General features: G+C 42.4%; 1 protein-coding gene and 1 long non-coding RNA gene across 3 annotated transcripts in view; one reads left to right on the forward strand and one right to left on the reverse strand.

Annotated features, from left to right (window-relative positions):
- Nucleotides 1–9274, forward strand: part of SLC13A5 (solute carrier family 13 member 5) — a 113591-nt gene extending 104317 nt beyond the window's left edge. For both annotated transcript variants that reach the window (XM_069761254.1, XM_069761253.1), the window contains 4 exons: nt 4659–4774; nt 4852–5013; nt 5840–5977; nt 7646–9274. In XM_069761254.1, the coding sequence (XP_069617355.1) occupies nt 4659–4774; nt 4852–5013; nt 5840–5977; nt 7646–7774 (545 nt within the window). In that variant the 3' untranslated portion in view covers nt 7775–9274. The remainder of the gene's footprint in view (nt 1–4658; nt 4775–4851; nt 5014–5839; nt 5978–7645) is intronic.
- The window catches only part of LOC138672851 (uncharacterized), a 34324-nt gene extending 12869 nt beyond the window's left edge, over nt 1–21455 (reverse strand). The window contains exon 1 of the long non-coding RNA XR_011319779.1: nt 18686–21455. This is a non-coding gene — a long non-coding RNA (uncharacterized lncRNA). The remainder of the gene's footprint in view (nt 1–18685) is intronic.
- Nucleotides 21456–25040: the final 3585 nt, after the last annotated feature.

Here is a 25040-nt window from a genome sequence, read left to right on the forward strand (position 1 = left end):
GTGTGATCGCTTTTCTAAAATGGTTCATCTGGTACCCTTGCCTAAGTTGCCTTCCTCCTCTGAGTTGGTCCCTCTGTTTTTTCAGAATGTGGTTCGTTTGCATGGGATTCCTGAGAACATCGTTTCTGACAGGGGATCCCAGTTTGTGTCTAGATTTTGGCGGACGTTCTGTGCTAAGATGGGCATTGATTTGTCCTTTTCGTCTGCATTCCATCCTCAGACGAATGGCCAGACTGAACGAACTAATCAGACCTTGGAAACTTATTTAAGGTGTTTTGTTTCTGCTGATCAGGATGACTGGGTTACCTTTTTGCCGCTGGCCGAGTTTGCCCTTAATAATCGGGCTAGTTCTGCTACCTTGGTTTCTCCTTTTTTTTGTAATTCGGGGTTTCATCCTCGTTTTTCCTCTGGTCAGGTGGAACCTTCTGATTGTCCTGGAGTGGACATGGTGGTGGATAGGTTGCATCGGATTTGGAGTCATGTGGTGGACAATTTGAAGTTGTCCCAGGAGAAGGCTCAGCAGTTTGCTAATCGCCGTCGCCGCGTGGGTCCTCGACTTCTTGTTGGTGACTTGGTGTGGTTGTCTTCTCGTTTTGTTCCTATGAAGGTCTCTTCTCCTAAGTTCAAGCCTCGGTTCATCGGTCCCTATAGGATCTTGGAAATTCTTAACCCTGTGTTGTTTCGTTTGGATCTCCCGGCATCGTTTGCTATTCATAATGTGTTCCATCGGTCGTTGTTGCGGAAGTATGAGGTACCTGTTGTTCCTTCGCTTGAGCCTCCTGCTCCAGTGCTGGTGGAGGGAGAATTGGAGTATGTTGTGGAGAAGATCTTGGATTCTCGTGTTTCCAGACGGAAACTCCAGTATTTGGTCAAGTGGAAGGGTTATGGTCAGGAGGATAATTCTTGGGTGGTTGCCTCGGATGTTCATGCTGATGATTTGGTTCGCGCTTTTCATAGGGCTCATCCTGGTCGCCCTGGTGGTTCTCGTGAGGGTTCGGTGACCCCTCCTCAAGGGGGGGGGTACTGTTGTGAGTTCTGTTTTTGGGCTCCCTCTGGTGGTTACTGATGGTACTGGGTGACTTGTCTTTCCTGGGTTTCTGGGTTCCACCTGTTCCATCAGCATATGGGAGTTTCCTATTTAACCTGGCTTTGCTGGCATTTCCTCGCCGGTTATCAATGTATCCAGTGTGTCTTGTTTCCTCTGCTCCCTGCTCCTAGAACCTTCTGGACAAGCTAAGTTTGGATTTTCCTGTTTTGTGTTTTGCTTAATTTGGTTTTTAGTCCAGCCTGCAGATATGTGATTCTCTGCTGCTGGTTGCTCTAGTGGGCTGAAATTGCTTTTCATGTACCATGAGTTGGCACATGAGTTCAAGTAATTTCAGGATGGTTTTTTGAAGGGTTTTTCGCTGACCGCGCAGTTCACTTTTGTATCCTCTGCTATCTAGCTTTAGCGGGCCTCATTTTGCTGAAACTGTTTTCATTCTATGTATGTGCTTTCCTCTCATTTCACCGTCATTATATGTGGGGGGCTGCTATTTGCTGTGGGGTATTTCTCTGGAGGCAAGAGAGGTCTGTGTTTCTTCTAATAGAGGAAGTTAGATCTTCGGCTGGAGCGAGACGTCTAGGATCATCGTAGGCACGTTCCCCGGCTACATTTATTTGTGTGTTAGGTTCAGGGTCGCGGTCAGCTCAGGTTCCATCGCCCTAGAGCTTGTTTGTATCTGTGCTTGTCCTTTTTGTGATCCCCTGCCATTGGGATCATGACAGTCCCCATCCTTATGTTCATGCTGCATCCTGCGTCCCCATCCTTATGTTCATGCTGCATCCTGCGTCCCCATCCTTATGTTCATGCTGCATCCTGCGTCCCCATCCTTATGTGCTGCTCCATCCTGCGTCCCCATCCTTATGTGCTGCTCCCATCCTGTGTCCCCATCCTTATGTGCTGCTCCATCCTGCGTCCCCATCCTGTTATGTGCTGCTCCATCCTGCGTCCCCATCCTTATGTGCTGCTCCCATCCTGCGTCCCCATCCTTATGTGCTGCTCCATCCTGCGTCCCCATCCTGTTATGTGCTGCTCCATCCTGCGTCCCCATCCTTATGTGCTGCTCCATCCTGCGTCCCCATCCTTATGTGCTGCTCCATCCTGCGTCCCCATCCTTATGTGCTGCTCCATCCTGCGTCCCCATCCTTATGTGCTGCTCCATCCTGCGTCCCCATCCTTATGTGCTGCTCCATCCTGCGTCCCCATCCTTATGTGCTGCTCCATCCTGCGTCCCCATACTGTTATGTGCTGCTCCATCCTGCGTCCCCATCCTTATGTGCTGCTCCATCCTGCGTCCCCATACTGCCTCTGACCCGCTCGGCGCCGAGTGCTGGGGGGCCTGAGCAGGCGGGGACACCGGCGCGTTGTGGGGGTCAGGTGCCGGTATCGCCGCCAGCTCAGGCCCCCCCAGCACTTACTATACTCACCTGTCCGGCGTTCCATCGCTGAGCGCTGCCATCTTCCCGGTCTCCTGGCTGTGACTGTTCAGTCAGAGGGCGGCGCCGGCGCGCATTAAGCGCGTCATCGCGCCCTCTGAACTGAAGGTCACAGGCCGAAGACCGGGAAGATGGCGCCGCTCAGTGATGAAACGGGGACAGGTGAATATAGGCCGATACTCACCCTCCTGGCGGTCCCTGCTTCTGCGGTGGAGATCGCGGTGTGCGTTCAGTGTGAACGCACACCGCGATCTCCCGGGAGCGTCGCTCTGTGAGGCCCAGACTGCGCCGGCGCTTGCGCAGTCTATAGAGGCTTCGGACAGAGTGACGCTCCCAGCGTTATATTATAGATAGTATGACTGAAAAAGACATATGGTTATCAAGTTCAACTAAGGAATGGGAGAAGATATGGATGAAGGATAGAGGTAATGGGTAAAAACCCAGGCACAAGCCGTAACTTAATTTACTGATCTTCACAGTAGTGATCCAACTGGATTAATATTAAAGACTTATATACCGGTAACTGTTGAAGTAATTTTGGCAAATGAAGACATTCTAGCGTCAGATTCTTCAGTTAAAGACCATGAATTTATTCAATAAATTCAATAAATATAAGAGTTGCAATACCAATACCAAGATAATCTAGCAAACGCGTTTCGGACAACCATCTTTAATCATCACATTTCGGATGTGAGAGAAATTGCAGACTTTAGCAGAAGACCAAACAATTCCTTTAGGTGACTGCAGACTTCTGAATCATCACAGTGTGCGCATTATACGATTTCAGGAATCTCTGACGAGAGTGGACAATCACGTAATCACAAGTATGTAATTTGTATTCTTATGGCCACATTCCAATTAGATGTGTGAGGCCTAGCTCAATTTACTTGTATTGAGCAGTGTCGCACACATGTAGTCAGAATGTGGCAAGAAGTGTAAAAATCACATACTTGCAGTCACATGACCACCCGCACTCGCTACTGACACTGACGAATCCTGACAGTAAGCAGTGTTCACATTCTGAAGATTCGGATGTCTGCAGTAACATGCAGTGACTATAGTCTTTTAGCAAAAGAATGAACAGCCCCTACAAAAAAAGACTTCTCACCTCTGGAGATTGTAATCCATTTTTTCTTCTGGCAGAAGGAACATCTGCTTGTTCTTGGAAGGGTTTTTGCATCTAGCATATTGCATGTCTTAAACTATGGTTTATAGAGGGCTGTCCGCTAGTGATGAGCGAGTGTACTCATTGCTCGGGTTTTCCTGAGCACGCTCGGGTGGTCTCCGAGTATTTGTTAGTGTTCGGAGATTAAGTTTTCATCATCTCAGCTGAATGATTTACAGCTATTAGCCAGGCTGAGTACATGTGGGGGTTGCCTGGTTGCTAGGGAATCCCCACATGTAATCAAGCTGGCTAATAGCTGTAAATCATTCAGCTGCCGCGATGAAAACTTAATCTCCGAACACTAACAAATACTTGGAGGTCACCCGAGCGTGCTCAGGAAAACCCGAGCTACGAGTACACTAGCTCATCACTATTGTCCACCCTTCTATGACCACCAATTGCTCCATCTCTTGCATTGAAAGAAAACCTTAAATGGAGGATTCTACCTGCATTTCAGGCATCATGAATGGAACATTGGTGTTGCACTAATGAAGCTGTGCATGTTTTACTCTGAACAGGGAAAACATAAATTGGGAAAATTGTCTGAAGACTACCCGTTTCAGATGATTTGTCCAAGGCAGGTTCCTGGTGACTTCTCCTGTCCCCACTCCCCTAAGCTGACAAGTCTCTCCCTATAGAAGCAAATAGGGAATGACCTGTTATTGTATGAAAGAGGGGTGAGAAGAAGTCATGAGAGACTCAGAATGGTCATCCAAGACGGATTTGCCTAAACTAAGTTTACCCTGAAATACTGTAGCTTTTCAGAGTAAAACATACAGGGCCTCAAGAGCGTAGCTAGTATGACATTCACAATGCCCATGGTTTGGGCAGCATGGATCTACTGCCAGGACCCCTTTAAATCTCATCTCATAGTAAAGGTGTCATATGGCTCAATACTGGCAAAGGATTAATAGGGTACACCAGGGTACGATGCTAAAAAAAAGTCCTGTTTCCCACTTTGCAGAAGAGAAGACATATTTGTGTTGGTTAGAAACAATATCCTTATATCTTACAGATCATGAGCCCTTTATGTCTGTACCATTACTGACATGGAACGTGGTTCATAAGAAGATGCCCTGGAGCATTATACTTCTTCTAGGTGGCGGCTTTGCCTTGGCCAAAGGAAGTGATGTAAGTGCCAATATACTTTAACTGAGCCGCCCCTTATATATATTGACATATTAATGATTATTTTTCTATCTTTATAGGCTTCTGGACTGTCATATTGGCTGGGTGAACAGATGACATTTTTGCACAGCATTCCTGCGTGGGCCATTGCCATGATTTTGTCTTTAATGATTGCGGTCTTTACCGAATGTGCCAGCAATGTTGCCACAGCAACCCTCTTTCTTCCAATTCTTGCCTCCATGGTGAGCTATCCTTCTTTTCAATATAAAATCTGATTATTTGGTCAGTCATCAATGTTATATATGATAAAACATTACATGAGTTGCCCACCATTGGGTAATGTTCATTCATTGGAACCCAGAGTGTGGCACAAAGTAAAAATAATCTATACTGACCTCCCGAACTGATACCGCTCCTCAGTACTGTGTTTCTTTAGTTTCGACTGAATAGTGAGGGCTGCAGCCAATCAATAGCCACTGATTGACTGCAGCAGTAGCCTGACATTATGGCGGGTGCACGGTGGAGGACACAGGGCTCAGGGTGGAAGTGATGCGCCTGACTGGGCAGTACCTATAAAAAAATTTTTAAGTGTGTGCAGCACTCTGGGGCAATAAATATAGAGGTGTCCATTAGTGGACAATTCCTTTAAGTAAAGAATTGTAAGTACTAAGCATGAAGTACCGTACTTGGTTCTCCATTAGTTTCCTTTGAAACATTGGGAAAATATGTGCAAATGTTATATATATGCTCCATTGTCAGTAGTTAGTGGTAGTTTACAATCTGAGTATGGTCCTCATCACATCACTGAGCCACATTGAAAAGCTGCTCTGATGGACTCCATAACTAATCATCACACATTACGTCCATTTATATGAATAGATACAACGCAATTCTACGTTTCCCGGCAGCAGCTTCAATTATCTTATCCCTCGATAATAGCTGATCCTTGGGGATTTGAGTATCTAGATCCACAATAAACTTCTGATAACCAGAGCTGCCCCATCTAACCAGAGCTTGTCTTCTAAGGTTGCCCTAATATTCACTTTTTCCATCATTTTCTCATTTCAGGCTAAATCAATCATGGTCAACCCATTGTACATTATGATCCCTTGCACTCTCAGCACGTCCTTTGCTTTCATGTTACCTGTGGCCACACCACCAAATGCAATTGTCTTCTCATATGGACATCTACATGTATCAGACATGGTAACTATCTTGACAGTTGTCTTGGGAAAAAATGCTTGTGTGAGGAACAAAGAAGTCAGCAACTTCTAGGAAATCTCTGTGGTCTTTACATTTAATCCCCTAGAGATAAGGCTATTTTTCATTTTTGCACTTTCCTTTTTCCCTTGTTTTCGAGAAGCCATGAATTTTTTATTTCTCCTTTGATATAGTTATTTTAGGTCTTGCTTTTTTTATTGGATGAGTTGTAGTTTAGAACAGCATCATTCATTTTATAATATAATGTACTAAAACTGGGGGGAAAAAAATCCAAGGGGGAAAGGATTGAAAAAAATCCGGCTATTCCGCTGTTGTCTTTAGCTTTTTTTTCCCTGAGCCTGCTCCAAATTGGGAATGTGCACTTGTACCATACAAACACAACACTCAATTCCAAAGATAAAAAGCATCCACCATGAAAATGTTACACTTGTTCCCAGATATTGACCACCAATGATTATACACTAATGATCTGCTATAACATTACATTATGGGAATGCCAGAAGTCATTTTATATGCTAAGTGCAGTAAAGGGGAAAGATTTACTAAAAACTGTCTAACTTTTAGAAAATATTAATTTTAGGCTACACAGTCTATGCACCAAATTTATCACAGTGTTCAATAAATCTGGTGGTTTTTAAGGGCTCGTGCACATGACCGTATTTTCAGTCCAAGTGTGATCCGAACAGTGGATCACACTGAGACCAATGTTATTCTATGGGGCTGGCATATGCCCGATTTTTTCATCTGACAGAACTGGTTTGGGGGAAAAATTGCAGCATGTCCAAGTTTGATCCGATACTCGTATCTCGCACTCGGCTGTGTAAGCCAAAGAGTCAGTTCAAAACATTGGATCACACTCAGATGACATCTGCCTGCAGTTTATTTCCACCGACTGCCAGGATGGAGAATTTTTTTCTCTCCATCTTCTCATCTGAGAGAATCGGATTACACTATGATCACACTCTGATCAAACTCTAATCGAGTGGAATTTGCATATGTGCCCGATTCTCTTGGACGAGGGAGTATATGCTCGCGTGACCTTAGCCGTAGACGGTCGAGTCTAAATTTACACTTCCTATTATTTGGCATAGTTTGTGCTTATAATTTTCACCATAATATGATGACACAATTTAGGTCACAACTAGTGATGAGCGAGTATACTCGTTACTCGAGATTTCCCGAGCACGCTCGGGGGTCCTCCGAGTATTTTTTAGTGCTCGGAGATTTCGTTTTTCTTGCAGCAGCTGAATGATTTACATCTGTTAGCCAGCTTGATTACATGTGGGGATTCCCTAGCAGCCAGGCAACCTCCACATGTAATCAAGCTGGCTAACAGCTGTAAATCATTCAGCTGTGGCGATGAAAACTAAATCTCCGAGCACTAAAAAATACTCGGAGGTCACCCGAGCATGCTCAGGAAATCTCGAGTAACGAGTATACTCACTCATCACTACTCACAACCTTTCCAGATAGGAAGCACCACAATTTCTGTTGGGTCACACCCTTTGTTGGAGAGCATAACTAAAATGTACAATAAATATAATGCTGGGCATGTAATTTTTTTTTTCTATCAAATGAAGGCTTAGTAAATGCCTCAATGAGTTTTCGAACATCTGCTATCCACAAAATCTCACGATATTTCTCCTGTTTTAGGTGAGAACAGGCCTTATAATGAACATTATTGGTATCTTATGCACGACCATAGCCATCAACACTTGGGGCCGTCCCATGTTCAACTTGGACACTTTCCCAATGTGGGCCAACAGTACAGATGGGCAATGATGCAAAGTCATTTCAAGAGAAATGAGTCACAAGGCTGCAACGATGATGAAGAACACTGTTGTGAAATCTTGTGTATTAAATAGTCACAATGCGGGTAATGAATGAGCAAGAAAAAGTGATTTTATGGACCTTACAAAATCAAGGGAAGAGACAACTGAACAAAAAAACTAAAATATTATGTTGATAGATTAACTATACAAAGAAGTTTCTTCCAAGACTGCACAGACTGATTCCAGTATCAGAAAGTCAATGACCTTTTTGTAAATACGCATTTTGCACAAGTTATTTTTTTTCCTGCTGTTTGGTGATTAGTAGTAAACATTAATAGGGAAATCGTCGGGATTTCTCTGTTGTATAGTTACTGTATAGGCAACCAATGAATCAACTGGATCCTGGGTAATCTGTTGTACTGCTAGAAAGGTTCTGGCTGAGATCTTACAGTATTTTCAGCATTGCAAGGTTTCAGTTACTTAAAGGGGTTGTCTACTACTAGGACAAGACCTTCGTAAACTAAATTTTTGACCCCAATGAAATAATAAAGCCTATACTCACCTCCCGTGTCAGCTCCATTCCCGCAGTGTCGGCACTCAGTCTCCCTGGGGATGTGATGTGGTGATGTGACATGTGACTCTGGCGCCCAATCAGCCCTGGGTCACTGTCCCGCCGTCGGACAAACTGAACATGAAGAGGAAGCTAGGGATCAACTGAAGCCTGGACTTCCTCTTCCTGTACAGTTTGTCCGAAGGCGGGGCAGTGACGCCAGTGCTGATTGGGCGCCGGGCATCACATGTCATTCTACCGCATCACATCTCCGGAACCGCGAGTGCCGACACCGCAGGAATGGAGCCAGCATGGGAGGTGAGTAAAGGCTTTATTATTTTAAGAAGTGGTTGTCCTGGTAGTGGACAACCCTTTTAAAGGTTGTTGCTCATTTTGTGAAAATATCAGAAGTCCTCCTTAGTCTGCCTACATGGTGGCAATTCCCATTCTGTGAAAGAAGGAGCATAGACAACTGGATAATTTAGTGGAAATCCGTTCAACTCCATCCATTATTTATTGCCCAGTTTAATGGGCCTGAACTTTCCAGTTATGTACATTTTGTGGATTTCTAAGTAAACTGCCATAACCAATGAGTTGAAGTTTTTGAAGAAAGGTTATACTCAGCCTCATACTATTCTATGCACAGTATGTGCATGACGGTCAGAATGCCTTTCATAGAGTAATAGAATATGTGTTGGATTGATGTTTATTATAGTAAGTACGGTAATCATTTTACTGTAGTTTCGCGTATGTCTAGCCAGAAGTAATCTTGTAGTAAATGCAGATATGCATTGCTGGGCATATGTAATGTAGAAATGGCCATGATCTCAGTCTGGTCTCCACCATACAAATTAGAAAAAAGACTTCTGAACCTGAAAGGTTTTGGCAGGACTTACCGTAATTATCTAATGTGTATGGTGAAAAATCAAATTAATTAAATAATGGAATTACAACACCCAATCATTCTGGCTCCTTTGAAGATCAGCTCAGTTATTTAATAGCGGCTTAGTCCGTTCTCCTCAAACAAAATGCAGTAATGCGCTGCAAAGCCAAACAAGTGTATATAGTGGGGATCAGAAGAAATACTGTAGCCATTCGGATGACTACTATCTAAGGTGTATGGGCACGTAAAGGGGCATTCCCATCTTACGCATTTATGGAATTTCAACAGAATATGGAGTAAATGGATAGTAGATGCTGGTCACATAATAGGACCTGCATCTGTCTTTGATGAGCGTTACTGTCGACGGAGAGGTGACCAGAATTCTCATTCATTTGTATTGGAATTCCGACCACCTTTCCGCTGACAGAAGCATGCTGCGATGCTCAGACCTGTGACTCAAGGGGAGGAGGGCGGAAAGAAGGGGATGGTCATCTTGGACTTGGCTACCTGTTAAGTGAATGCTTTCTCTGAAATACTGCAGTGTTTAGAGCAAAGCATACTTTCCTGAAATTAGAGTGCCAATGTCTGTTTTGTGCTTCCTTTAGATCCAGCAGCATAATATGTCAGATTCCCTTTAATTCTACATGACTGCCTGTGAACTCACTGCTTATAATGCTACTCATACAAAATGTTTAAAAGCTCATTGTATGAATTTCCAAGTAGTCTTTAAAGGGAATGTGTCATCAGAAAACAAGCTATTGTTTAAATCAGGTTTCTGTGTTCAGTGTATTTTAAAAAAAAAAATGTTTGGCAATTTTTTTACATGTCACAATCTGTATTAAAAAAACAAACAAACAAAAAGAAATCTTGCAATTTTCACACGGCTAGTGGGGTGTACATAGAATTTCACGTCCTATTGTTTTAGGAAATAATACATGTACATAGCCCCAATGATCTGACCCCAACCCTAACTGTTGTATTGAAGTGTCAAATGAGTGTATGCAAAGATCATTGTGAAGAGAAGGGAAACAGTCAGGTGTCAAAATGCCTATTGTGATTGGTGAATCCTGTGTTATCAGCTGTGTATAGAGGTGTTACCTGTAATAGTAATCCTGCCTCTGATGATAAAGAGTATGCAGAAAACTCTTCCTGTTAGAACAGGGAGTATGAGTCTAAAAAAGCCCCTCAGAGAAGAGCAAAAATTGTAGGATTACTAACTTTTAAAAATACACGTAACACAAAATCCTGATTTAAAGGGAATTTGTCAGTAGGATAAACCCTCCTAAATCGTCTATATGGGCATGGAAGTTATATCGATGGTCTGATGTCTTATTCCACAGAAATCCAATTTTTCTTACATGTAAATGATAACGATAATCTGCCTCCAGAGCTTATTTTACATGAAGGGCGTGTTTGCAGTATAATGTGTGATGACCGCTCTCTGCTCTCCCGATCTCACTGCAGAGCTGTGCGTGATTATACCTGACACATCTGCAGGTTCCTCTCGGCTTCAGCTTCCATCTCACAGGCAGACAGGATGCAATACAGCAGAGCTGTGAGAGCTGCAGCAAATGTGTTTGTAAAACGACAAAGTTCAGTTCTACTGTTCCGTGTTACTTGTCTCACACGGGTAACGCCACCATTTATACAAAATAATCTCTGGAGGCAGAGTCTCATGCAGATCAGTGTCCTTCCATAGTCCTGAACAGCTCATATACACATAAGAAAATCGTAGATATCTCTGAAATAAAATATCAGATTGCAGATTCAGCTTCCTATGACCTACATGCCCATATAGACAGCTTATGGGAGAGTTGATCCTACTGACAGATTCTCTTTATACAATAGGTCATTTTTATGCTAAAGGGGAGTAAAGATGATGTCCTGCAGAATCAGAACAAACCCTGTCCATATGCCCAGGTAACACATATGAACTTCATTTATGGAGATCTCTTGTTTTGGACCATCATGACGCTGCAATTAGTTGCTCCCTTTTTAAAGGGCTAAGATTAGTCATGCACAGAAACTACTGGTCACCTATTCATGTCAATGGGCACCATATAACACAATATGTAAATGGCTGCTGCAGGAGAAATGCGCAGTATCAAATAGAAATGTTTAGAACTGTTATTAATTACTTGACAACCTCTTTAATTGTATTCGGCATCATAAAAGGTCACTTAGGTTCTAAGGGTTATTCTGCTTTATTCTATGTTGAAGGAATAAATGTCAGCCAGTGCACTACCAAATGATCTGTATGCGCTAACGTTATACCATGAAGCTCATGATGGGGGCATTTAGATCAATGACTACAAAGATTTACAAATATTTAGAATTGAGAGTCCTCAGTGGTTGATACCTTTTAATGGCTAACTGAAAAGATGGTAACAAATTGCAAGCTTTCGAGACTACACAGGTCTCTTCATCAATCATCAGGCAAAGACTGGAGTCTCTGATTCCACCTTCCTCTTCTTAAGCTGTCAATCAAGATTTAAAGTATTGAAGAATGCTTCTGCACTCAGCATTGACACACTGGATTACAGGTATCACTCACAGTTTTCTTCTAGGATCTACATTGACATGCCACTAATTTCTTTAATAAAGTCGTTCTCCCAGATTCTTTTTAAAGAAAATTTGTCACCACCAGTATTTCACTATGTAATCTGAGAGCATCAAAATGTAGGAGCAGAGTCCCTGATTACAGCAATGTGTCATTTACTGGGCTGTGTTCTGCTGTTTCAATACAATCAGTGTTTTATCAGCAGGAGAATATCATGACATGACAACTGTACTCGTGCCTCCTGGTCCAAACTCACCACAATCAGTGATTAGCAGCTTTCTGTCACTATACAATGTACACAGAAAGATGTGGTATGTTTAGGGTTATATACAGCTCAGCAACTGAGCTCTGCTAGATCTGCAGCAGAGAAAACTGTGACTATCACAACTGATGCACCCAGTAAAAAAAGTGATACATCGCTGGAATCATGCTGTCTCCCTATGTCATGCTGCTATTTAGATTACACAGTAAAAACTGCTGCCAGATTTCCTTTAATATGTAGAAAATGCACTAATGTACCTGGTTGCTGCAGGAGAAATGTGACCTAATATACACTGACACTTTTTGGAAAAATTCTCTGAAATGATTCTTGCACTTTTTTGTACATGAAAGGAGTCTGTGACTAGAAAATACAATTTAATGATTTCGGGCATTGTCATTAAAAGGGTGTTCTGGGATATAAAGAAATAAAGAATATGTCATTATAAAGACATTTCTAAATTCCTTTAATTAGAACATTACACTTGTTACACTGACAGAAAAGTGTCCTGGAATATTAATAGGACAGGAGCCTGTGAGCAAGTGCAGTAGGAAGCTCCGCCCCCTCAATATTTCATGTGCAGGAAGATGCTCTCCCATTGGATATTCTAATCTTATACAGGAGATATCAGGGTGCTGAGGTAATATAAAGGCCACTCACACTGATGTCCACCTTGTGAGTCTTATCTGATACTGGAGATACCAAGGACGCTGAGGTAAGGAGAGGCTGCTCACACTGCTATCAACCCTACCATTCTAATCTAACTCTAGAGATACCAGGGATGGTAAGGTGAGAAGAGACTGCTCATTCTACTGTGTACCTTGTCTATCTAAACTAATATTGGAGATACCAGTGATGCTGAGGTAAGGAGAGCCTGCTCACTCTGCTGTCTACCCTGCCATTCTAATCTAGCTATGGAGATACCAGGGATGGTAAGGTAAGAAGAGGCTGCTCATTCTACGGTCTACCCTATCTCATATAATACTGGAGATACCAGGAGTGCTGAGGTAAGAAGAGGCTGCTCCCACTGCTGTCCACCTGTCCATCTCCTCTAATACTGGAGATACTAGGGGTGCTGAGATAAGAAGGGGCTGCTCACACTGCTGTCCACCTGTCCATTTCCTCTAATACTGGAGATACCAAGGGTGCTGAGATAATAAGAGGCTGGCACACAGCTGTCCATCTCCTCTAATACTGTAGATACCAGGGGTGCTGAGATAAAAAGAGGCTGGCACACAGCTGTCCACCTGTCCCTCTCCTCTAATACTGTAGATACCAGGGGTGCTGAGATAAGAAGAGGCTGCTCACACTGCTGTCCACCTGTCCATTTCCTCTAATACTGGAGATACCAGGGGTGCTGAGGTAAGAAGAGGCTGCTCACACTGCTGTCCACCTGTCCATCTCCTCTAATACTGGAGATACCTGGGGTGCTGAGGTAAGAAGAGCCCCCCCCCCCACTGTTGTCTACCCTATCTAAACTACTACTGGAGATACCAGGAGTGCTGAGGAATGGAGAGGCTGCTCACACTGCTGTCCACCCTGCCATACTGGTCTAACTCTGGAGATAGCAGGGATAATAAGGTGAGGTTGCTCACTCTGCTGTCTACCCTGCCATTCTAATCTAAATATGGAGATACCAGGGATGGAAAGGTAAGACGATGCCACCCACACCGCTGTCCACCATGTCTATCTCATCTAATACTAGAGATAACAGAGTTGCTGAGGTAAGAAGAGGCTGCTCACACTGCTGTCCAACCTAAATGGTAAGCAGATGCAGTAACCTGGAGATAGGTGACAGACAGTACAAGATATAGGTTACTTCCAGGTCACAACAGCAAAGCTTCTTATTGCACATGCTCACGTGTACCTTTACTTTTAGCTTCTTTCAATGTAATAAGATGGTGACAATTTGTATGTACTAGAGTGATAGACAAAAGAAATGTCATTTGCCAATTAAAGGTTTTTAGGAATGTATTTATAATGAAATTTTCCTTTCTCAATTATTTTCTATTCCCTAGAGAATTTCTTTAAAGAGATTACATTTTGCATTAGATTACCGTTCCCTCTATAACAGGTATACAACCTTGGAACTACGAAACTGGTGACATCTTGATGACTTGACAAATTATTGAAGTGTTGAATTGTGATGTATAATCGGCACATTCTGTACACTTTTAGGGTATGTGCACACGATGCAGATTTAGTGCAGAACTGCAGCAGATTTTTCTGCAGCAGAAACGCTGCAGAACTGCACTGTGATTTACAGTACAATGTAAATCAATGTGAAAAAAGCTGTGCACATGGTGCAGAAAAATCTGCGCAGAAACGCTGCAGATTTCAAAGAAGTGCACGTCACTTCTTTTGTGCAGTTCTGCAGCGTTTCTGCACCCCTCCAAATCCATTGGTAAAATCTGCACAAAAAAACGCATAAAAAACGCACCTGCGGATTCTGCCTTACGCTTGTCAAATGTATCTCTGGTAAATGCTTCCTTTAATGTATTTAATTATGTAAAAGATGCTTGCAGAGAGGTAAAGGATTCGTTATGTGGTATATTTATATGGCATATCTAGTTTTGATTTTTAGGTAGTAGTTATAGTTATGAAATCTCAAAACAGATTTTTCTGTTATTTTTAATATTTAAGTAATAAGTGATGAACATAGAATTCAATTCAATGGCGTTATAGAAATGCGAGCCAAATGTTGATCAGTACAGATTGCTCATTAATATATATTTTTTAAACAATGGATGTCCATTGATGAATTTTCCTTATATTTTTCACAAAGTTTTATATTACATCTTTGTATTCTCAGAAATTTGTTTGTGAATCACATACTTTTTGCTAAATATGGTGTTATAACTACCTTATCTCTCCATAGACAGAATAAACCATATATAGCTTATATATTTGTGGACAGTATTAGGAAGTGCAAATATTAGGCTTTCTTAAAAGGGTTGTCCACTACTTGGACAACCCCTTCTCAATCCCTAGGTTTCTCACTATAGTGAGTAACACCTATACTCACCCCTGGTGCCGGTGCTGTTCCAGCGGTGTAGGCACCGGATCACCTGTGGATTGAGTGACACTGTTATATCACAGGATCCCTGCAGCCTATCAGCAGCCGCTTCACTCTCCCCACCTCTGGACAAATCACATACATCCAGAAGAATTGAGAGAGCAGCAGCATTGTTACGTGATCCCCGGGACAGCCAGTGCCGACACCGCTGGAACAGCGCCGACACTGGAAGTGAGTATAGGTGTCATTATTTTACAAGGAAGAAACATATCGACTGAGAAAGGGTTGTTCGAGTAGTGGACAACCTTATTAGGATTACCCTCCTCAGCCGTCTATATGGGCACATAGGTCAAAGAAAGCTGAATAAAATGATACATTAATGTCTGTGATCTGAAGTCTTATTCCAGAGAAATCCATGTTTTTCTTATATGTAAATGAGCTGTTCCAGGCTCTGGGGAGGACGCTGTCTGGAAGATAACTCTGCCTCCAGAGATTATTCTACATGAAGGGGGAGTTACCAATGCAAGACAAGTAGCTAAAACAGAATAGGAGAAATTCAATTTGTCTTCTTGCAGCTCTTCAGCTCTGCTGTATTGTAAAAATATTGGAACACTGTTTGCCTGTGAGATGGAAGCTGAAGCTGAGAGGAACCTACAGATGTGTCAGGTATTATCACACACAGCTCTGCAGAGAGCGGCCATCACACATAACATGTAACTTCCCCTTCATGTAGAATAATCTCTGGAGGCAGAGTCATCTTCCAGGCAGCGCCCTCCCCAGAACCTGAAAGAGGTCATTTACATAAAGTGCTCAAGGATAATTTCTCAGCAACAAGTCATCTGATATCAGACATACAGGTAGGACTTTTTTGGGATAGGTTTATGGATCAAGTGCAGTGAAAAAATGAAACAAATTCCAGATCTCAATTCTAAAAAATCAATAACCTGATTGGCTTACTTAGATACCCTTTAGGCTACTTTCACATTTCCGTTTATCTTGCACCGTCACAATGCGTCGTTTTGTGAAAAAAACACATCCTGCAAAGTTGCCCACAGGACGCGTTTTTTTCACATAGACTTGTATTACCGACGCATCGCGACGTTTGGACACACGTTCCATATGTCATGCACTGGATGCATCGGTATTTGGGGGGCCATCGTTGTGAAAAAACGTTCAAGAGAACGTTTTTTCATGCGTCCTCTCCTGCATTTTTTTTACTGCGCATGCCCAGCCGGAACTCCACCCCCTCCTCCCTGGGACTTTACAATGAGCAGCGGACGCGTTGAAACACTGCATCCGCTGCTCACGTCACTCAAAATTTCATAAGCTTCCGTCGGTACGTTGCGCCGACGCCTGGTGACGGCTGAGTACCGACGTAAGTGTGAAAGAAACCTTAGAGATGAGCAAACGTGCTTGGATAAGGTGTTATCTGAGAATGCTCGGGTGCTAACCGAATGTCTTCGGCGTGCTCGAAAAATATATTCAAATCCCCGCTCCTGGATGTTTGTCATCCGCAACACATACAGGGATTTCTTAACAATCCCTGCATGTGTTGTGGCTATCGATCAGCTGCGAGACATGGAGCCGCGGGGACTAGAACATATTTTTCGAGCACGCCAAAGTCACTCGGTTAGCACTGGAGCATGCTCAGATGACACCTTATCCCAGCACGTTCGCTCGTCACTAATAACCTTCTCTTTCGTTAGCTTTGATAAATGTGCACAATTATATTTTAAAGGAAATATGACATGTACCAAAATATTTGTGTTGCTTGCACTGACGACTTACATAGGACTGTTACAAGGATGCAATTTTTATAACGCATTATCATCAACGAGAAGCCATTGTAAATATAATCTGGGAAGTATAAGAATAGCATTTCCAAAAGACAGACATTTATTCTAATTGAATAACCCATTTAAGTACATACACAAAGAAATGAATGCAATCTTAGCAGAGACTCCTTTGCTGCACTGAATGTGGCTTTCAGCAGATTTTGCTGACTCTGATGGTATTGTCAAGTGTTTTCCTTTTGTGCCCGGGTTTTGGATTTCATGCCTGTAATAAGCAGCTCCGTCCTGTGGTTCACTCACTGTGTATCTAAACCTAAAGCCATGCAGATAATTCAAGCACATGGTCCACGAGGATGATGTGATTTTTTATTCCTTATCCAGTAAATTAAGCATGGAAATATCACTGGAAATTGTTAAAGATTGTACAATGTATACAGCCATCAACCTCTGTCATTAAAAAAAAATAAATTTGATTTTGAAAATAAATAAATGTATAAATTCTATTTGATTTCATTTATTCCCCATTTTTCTGCTGCCCAGGTATTTCTTTGTATTCATGCCATTAGTTTGGGCCATTAGATTTATGATGGAACTGACAATTTTGGCCATAATACAGATGAGAAGATAAGGCCCCATTAAGGTGGTGTGAATCTTCCCTACTAACAGGCAGTTTAATAATGTGCACCGACTCGTATGGCATTACCTGGACTTCAATAAGTACCTCCACTACAGACCCTGGGAATCAGAGGCATAACTTGAAGCTCATGAGCCCCAATGCAAAATCTCCAATGGGGCCTCCAATTATTGCAAGTTTTTAATAGCATTTATATAGGCAAAAGGGACTTTTGGGGGTCCCCAAGTCTCCAGGGCCTGGATGCGATTGCAACCCCTGCGCCTAGTTATGCCCACTGCTAGGAATGTATTCTAAGAGTTGCCTTTAGTATCACCTTACTGGTACCCGTTAATTTTTTACTGGCAGACCTAACCCCTTAATGACCGCCAATGCGCCTTTTAATGGTACTTATTCCTCAGAGACGTTTTTTAACGGCGCTGAGAAATAAGTGTATAGCACCCCCGAGCGTCAGAAAATCTCCTGGGTCTCGGCTACCGGGGGTAACCGAGACCCTAGAGAATATGATTTGGGTCAGTATTTACTGTCCCCAGTCTCGTGATTGCCGTTATTCAGTGAATAGCATGCCCGTGGAGAGATACAGTTGAAACCAGGAGTTTACATACACTATATAAAAAGACGCATATGCATGTTTCTCTCAATATCTGACATGAAATCAGAATAAACCTTTCTCGTTTTAGGTCAATTAGGATGACCATAATTAATATTTGCCAAAGGCCAGAATAATGAGAGAGAGAATGTTTTAATGCATTTTTATTACTTGCTGCAAAGTCAAAAGTTTACATACACTAAGATTACTGTGCCTTTAAACAATTCTGGACTGCCCATATGATGATGTCATGTGTTTGGAAGCTTCTGGTTTTTGGTCAACATACCAGTTAATTAGAGACTCACCTGCGGATGTATTGTAATGCACACCTGAATTAAACTGCTTCTTTTTAAAGCATAATCGGAAAGGCTAAAGAAATCAGCCAAGATATCAAGGAGAGAATTGTGTACTTGAACAAGTCTGGCTCATCCTTGGGTATAGTTTCAAGATACCTGAAGATTAGTGATGAGTGAGTATACTCGTTGCTCGGGTTTTCCAGAGAACGCTCGGGTGGTCTCCGAGTATTTATGACTGCTCTAAGATTTAGTTTTCCTTGGTGCAGCTGGATGATTTACGGCTGCTAGCCAGCCTGAGTACATGTGGGGGTTAGTATCACAAAAAAACATTTACATCGAGGTACCTTATAGAAAACGTTGTCTCTGGAGTCGTTCTCTTTCTTTTCTTCTTCATCTTGTCCAGACTCCATGAGTTTTCTCATGCATAGCTTCTCTGCAGACTTCCATCTTCTCCGGTCTTATGCAGCAAATCCCCACACGAAGCCCTTAAAGATAGCAGTGTAATTATAATGCTCCTGAATTTAAATATCTGCCCTACGCTGAGCCCCTGAATAAATAATTGCCCCTGACTATATTCCCTGCACATAATATGACCCCACGCTGTCCCTCTATTCCCTCTATTCGTGACCTCTATTCCCTGTGGAAAATTTGTCCAAAAAATAATTCACAGCTGCAAAACCTAAATCATGTTTGATGTTCATATAGAGTGCCTCGACATCAAGCGTTGCCAGGATGGTGTTGTCTGGTATTTCCAAGGGGTCCAATTGTTGTTTCAAAAATGATGAATCACAAATATAAGAATCCAGCTTGGATGATGGGCTGCAAGAAAAAGTCCAAATATTTACATGATTTCTCATACAAACCCCCAATCCCTGAGACAATCAGTCTGCCTGGGGGGTTGGATACAGACTTGTGGACTTTTGGCAGCATGTAGAAAGTTGGCACCACTGGGTACTTAACTGTCAAAAAGTCGAACACCTTTTTATCTATAATGTTCCAGGAGTAAGCATTGGTACTACAGGGTGGAGTACATGGGTAATTGCGTAGGTATCTCTTTATTGAATTGCTGTTATATTACATTAGCTTCGGCACGCTTGGTTGAGTGGTGTCCCAGTTTCCATGACTATAAACATAAGGATGAATGACCTCGGGGAGATCAAAACATCCAACACCGCGGAGACACCATCACGTGTTTCTCAACGCAGTGATCCAGAACACTGCTCCCATCCCTTATGGGAAATATGCAAATGCATGTAGAAAAGCCGCAGAGACACCATCACGTGTTTCTCAATGCAAGCAATGAATAGCCAGGTCTTTCACCGGGAAGGAACAACCACGGGAAGGCCAGCATCCATAAAGGAAAACCACCTATGCCAAAACATGGTATCCATCCACAGACAGCTGTTTCGGGGTATTTGCCCCTCATCAGTGTGGAGTAGGAAACTGGCTATTAGGAGCAGTGCCTAGTAAAATGACTATAAACATAAGGATGAATGACCTCGGGGAGATCAAAACATCCAACACCGCGGAGACACCATCACATGTTTCTCAATGCAGTGATCCAGAAAACTGCTCCCATCCTTTATGGGAAATATGCAAATGCATGTAGAAAAGCCGCGGAGACACCATCATCCCGCACTACAAAAATATCGTCCACATATCGAATGTAAAGTCTAATGAAATTAATGAAAAGGTTGCTAACATCGTACACAAATTTATCTTCAAAGGTGGCAAGAAACAGATTGGCGAAAGTACATGCTATGGGCGTACCCATAACAGTAACAACATTTTGTAAGTACCAATCTGCCTTACATTGGAAAGCATTATGTTCCAGTACAAAACTAACTCCTTCATAGACCAAATTTACGAAATCCTCACTTTTGCCCATGTTAGACAATATGGCCCACATTGCTTCTACACCTGCACTCTGTGGGATTCTGGTGTAAAGGTTTTCAACATGAATAGACACCAGTGCAAATCCCTCCTGCCATATGAAATCCTGTAACACACAGAGGAAAGCGATTGTCTCCTTAATGTAGGAGTCTACTAGCAAGGGATGAAGTAGCCAGTCCATGTATTGGGATAAGGGCTCCGTGACGAAACCCACTCACGATACTATGGGTTCTCCTGGGGGCACTGAAAGTGACTTGTGCACCTTAGGTGTAAAATACCAATGTGGCTTGTGGGGGGATCTCTGGATATAATTTTTCCACTTTCTTTATGGATAGAACACCCAAATCAACCTGCCGATTGACTTCTTCTGGATAATATTCCTTCCTTAATAACACTACACTTCCGCCTTTATTGGTGGGTCTCACAATGGTGTCGTCCCAGTTTTTAATTTTACATATAGCCTTACGTTAAGTATCATCTAGCTTGGGTGGTACCCTAGGGTAAAAAAATATCAATAGAATTACCTGGAGAGACTGGAGGCATGTATTGTGATTTAGTGCCCCCCATAGAAGGCACCACTGAAAGAGGAGAGTCCGCTTTTGCCGCAATGGTTGTCATGTCAGAAACCAAATTGGCAAGAAACATAGCATCATCCTTTAATTCAGATATAGAAGTGGCACTAACATTACCCGCTCTAAAGCCTAGGGGACCAATATAACAGAGATTATTCGCCACTGGTGTAAGTTGTGTAACATGCGGTCCTGAAGAAGATGAAAAAGATTTACACAGGTGAATTTTTCTGACTGCCTTGAACATATCAATTTTAAAATCAGTAATATCAAAAATGTCCAGTAAACAATATCCCAAACCCTTTGAAAGGACTGAGATATATGCAGTGTCAAAAGGATGGTCCGCGAGATTAATGACTGTCGTGGGAGAAGTATCAGTTGTGGAGTTCATTTCTATGAGATCTGCTTGCATCTGCGATCTCTGCTGATATTTATGCCCCTTTTTCCCTCTTCTGGACATTCATCCAAAGGGGCCATGGTGGTCTTGGTTGGGTGGGTGGAGGAAAATTTCCCTGTTGGGGTGTGTCCTCATTCGCACCGGAATCAGAGTACCCAATGTTATTTACATGTACTATTTCTAGTTATTTCTGGTTATATGTTCATGTTGTTTAGGACTTCTTTAAGGAGTTAAAATCTGCTGAAATTTGAATGTAAGTCCCCCATCCCACAGCTGACCAGTACAAATTATAGGAATGGGATGAACAAGACTGAGTTTATTCATAACCTTGATGTAAACATGAAGCTACACAGCAGATGCAGTGGCAATATGTATTAAATATCTTATGCCTGCTTTAATGGGAGAGGGACGGGCTGTGACACTTTCTGAAATGTCATACTTTTTGATAAATAAAAGCTAGGAATTTGCCAAGTTGGGTGTTTGATAATAAGCATGTTTGAGCTAAAAAAGATGAAAATTACTACATGATCATGAACAAACATATATTTATCTCTCATTGCTAACTTAGGAACCATATTTTTTTTTTCAAAACAAGTACATATTATAAATAGCATTCTAAGTGTTACATAGAAAAATGTATGTTATTCAGCCGGCTGAAATGTATGACACGTGGTGACATCACCCCAAAACACTGTAAGTAATGTATGGGACTTCATGATAGTAGTAAATGGTTAAACTGCAGATCCACTTTTAATAAATTCTACACTACGGTAATAATAGTGCTACCATGACAGATTTCCGTATTTGCAACTTCGGAGCCAACAATCCAACCGGCCCGTCTTAGTTTCTTAGATTTATATTCTTGAAATATACTGCACTCCCTACATGTGGATGTTCCCAAGTTCACTTCCAGGCCTGTTAAGGTAGGCTGCTGCCTGCTACAACCGTTCCACCACAAGGTACCGGTAGATCTTTGGGTCATTACATAAATGTTGATGTTCCGATGCTGACATTTTCTATCCCGATAGAAGGCCCGCTGAGCTTGGTCACCAATGCAGCTCGTGATTGGCTGAGCAGACATTTCCAGCCTTTTCTCTGCACATTTTTTTAATACACGTCGAGCCCTTTTAAGGTACAAATTCATAAAAGGCTGGGAGGGCTGCACAGCCCCTTTAATGTATGGAGAAAGATAATCATTTCCTTATTTTAGCAATGAAAAGATTTCACAATAGAAGATTATTTTTTCCTTAGATTTCTGGTTACCTTTGAGTTAAGGAGAAACTATTTTTTTCATTTAATAATTTCATGAGAATCCTTTGTAATTAAAAAAAAATATTCTGACATCATTGGATCACAACACAGCACAAAATACCTATTAGGTCTCAGGATGTCTAAAATAAACCATCAGTCAATTGACTGGGTAGCAGGTATCTGACATATCAGTGGTGTACAAAGAGAAACCCCCTATTTTACCCCCATGGATGACATTATATTTTTGGAGAGGTTAAAGTGGTTGTCCTCCTCTGAATCCTTGTTCCCCCTTCGCAGTAAAATACCTTCTATACTCACCTGCCGTTCCAGCAGTGTTGGCATTGGCTCTCTCAGGGCTTGAGTGAGATTATTGTCACACGATCCCTGAGGCCAATCAGCGCTGACTTCAATCTTCTCTCCTACAGATGTAATTGACATCCAGAGGAGGAGACAGAGCCACCGTAGCTCTCACTTCCTCCAGATTTCTTGATTAGTCCAATGGATGGTAGAGTGAAGCCAGTGCTGATTGTTATGTCACGCAATCCCTGAGGCCAATTTCAGTGGAACGACGCCAACACTGGAGGTGAATATAGGCGGTTATTTTACAAGGGGGGGAACATAGAGATTGAGAAGGGTTTTTTTGAGTGGTGGACAACCCCTTTAATAGCCAGATATGATTTATCTCAATTCCAAGCAGTTACTGGACGAGTTGGTATATAATTTAGATGGATTGTTCAATTTTGTAATATTGATTGCGCGTCTTTAGGAAAAGTCTTATTTATCAGATAAGTGGGGGTCCGGCATGCCTGGGAGGATAGGTATTTCAGCTCCGGCAGAATGTACACTGTGAAAGGAGCCAAAACAGCCCAGCTCTGTTTACTGTCTAGTGCAATGTTTCCCAAACTCCAGTCCTCAGGGCCCCCAACAAGTCATGTTTTCAGGATCTCCTGAGTTTTGCACAGGTTTGAGAGCCTGTGGCAATTTCTGATGCCTTGCAGATAATTCCATCACCTGTGCAATGCTAGGGAAATCCTGAAAACATGACTTGTTGGGAGTTCTGAGGACTGGAGTATTGGAAACGCTGGTCTAGTTTCTGTTGCAGAGAACTGTCAGTTGGTCACTAATTACATCCGTCTGGTGCTGGAGTTGAAATATCTCATAGGTGGGGTGCTTGGGCCCAGAATCTTTAATTTTCAAGGCTCAATGGTAAAAACAAGTCAGGGAAACACTTTTAGGGTAAAAAGCTTACTATACCTCTGGATGTACTAATCGACTAATCGAGAGGTGTTGTATTCAAAATGGGGATTCCACTGTGTCGGTACCTAAGTAGCTCTCCAAAGGCAGCACAAGGACACAAACATATTTGCAGCAAAATCTGCTAAATATTTCTCCTTCCTGAAACTTATTGTGTGCCCAAACAGTAATTAATGACCACATAATTGTACACAAAAAATTAATATGTGTTTGAAATAAAACTACAAATTATATATAGAGCCTCAACGTCTCTTCAAAATTAACATGGTGCCTGAAAAACATCTTTAAAAAAGAAGGACCCTCAAAATCAAACTTCAGACCCGTTTAATCGAAGCTGGTGGCAGCTTACCGTGTGCCGGCCTTTGGGTATTGTTGTAGCGACTGCGGCGTTGATAATTATTGTTCCTGCCGCAGCGGGAGTAGTTGATTGCATCGCTGCAGCGTGCCCAATAGCCAGTACATAGCAGGCAGCCTGTCTGGCGACTAATTACCCAGGGTGCAGTACCTAATCTGACCTGAGAGTAAGGGGGGCGCCAGAGAGCTGCAAGTTGTAAGTGGAACTGTAAGCGGGATATACATAAATCCCTGCAGTTCGTGGTATATTGAAGAGCAGTGGGATACCTAGAATAAGCCCCTGCTGTAAACTAAGAGGTCAATAGCCTTGTGTGTGTTTTTTTCATCATATTGTGGAGTGGAGGGATAACTAAGATAAGCCCCCCTGCACATGTGATAGCTATCTGTTGGCCTAAAGTCACCCCGACCCGTGACGTAGGGGTGACGGTCACGGTGTGAATCGTGACAAATTGAGAAAAAAAATTGGAAATTTGTGAGAAAACTTTTTTTTGCTTATGTCGCTGTTTTCCCAGACCGCTAATGTTTTTATTTTTAGGGATCTGGGGCTGTGTGAGGGCTTATTTTTTGTGCCCTGAGCTGATATTTTTATTGATACCATTTTGGGGTACATATGATGTTTTGACACGTGTTAAGTCCCACCTATGGTTATTAGATCAGCCATCATGTATGTGTGGAGAAAGATATGTCAAAGGTCGTGAAGGGATGAAGATAGCCGTGTGTAAGATAAAATCTCATTATACTGGGATCAGTATTATTATCTAACGGCCTTAAGGTACCTTCACACATAACGATTTCATTAACGATATCGTTGCAATGTCACGCTTTTTGTGACGTAGCAACGATCCCGCTAACGATCTCGTTATGTGTGACAGCGACCAACGATCAGGCCCCTGCTGGGAGATCGTTGGTCGCTGGGGAATGATCAGGACCTTTTTTTGGTCGCTGATCTCCCGCTGCCATCGCTGGATCAGCATGTGTGAC

The sequence above is a fragment of the Ranitomeya imitator genome, chromosome 3 (genome assembly GCF_032444005.1).
Source record: "Ranitomeya imitator isolate aRanImi1 chromosome 3, aRanImi1.pri, whole genome shotgun sequence".
NCBI lineage: Eukaryota > Metazoa > Chordata > Amphibia > Anura > Dendrobatidae > Ranitomeya > Ranitomeya imitator.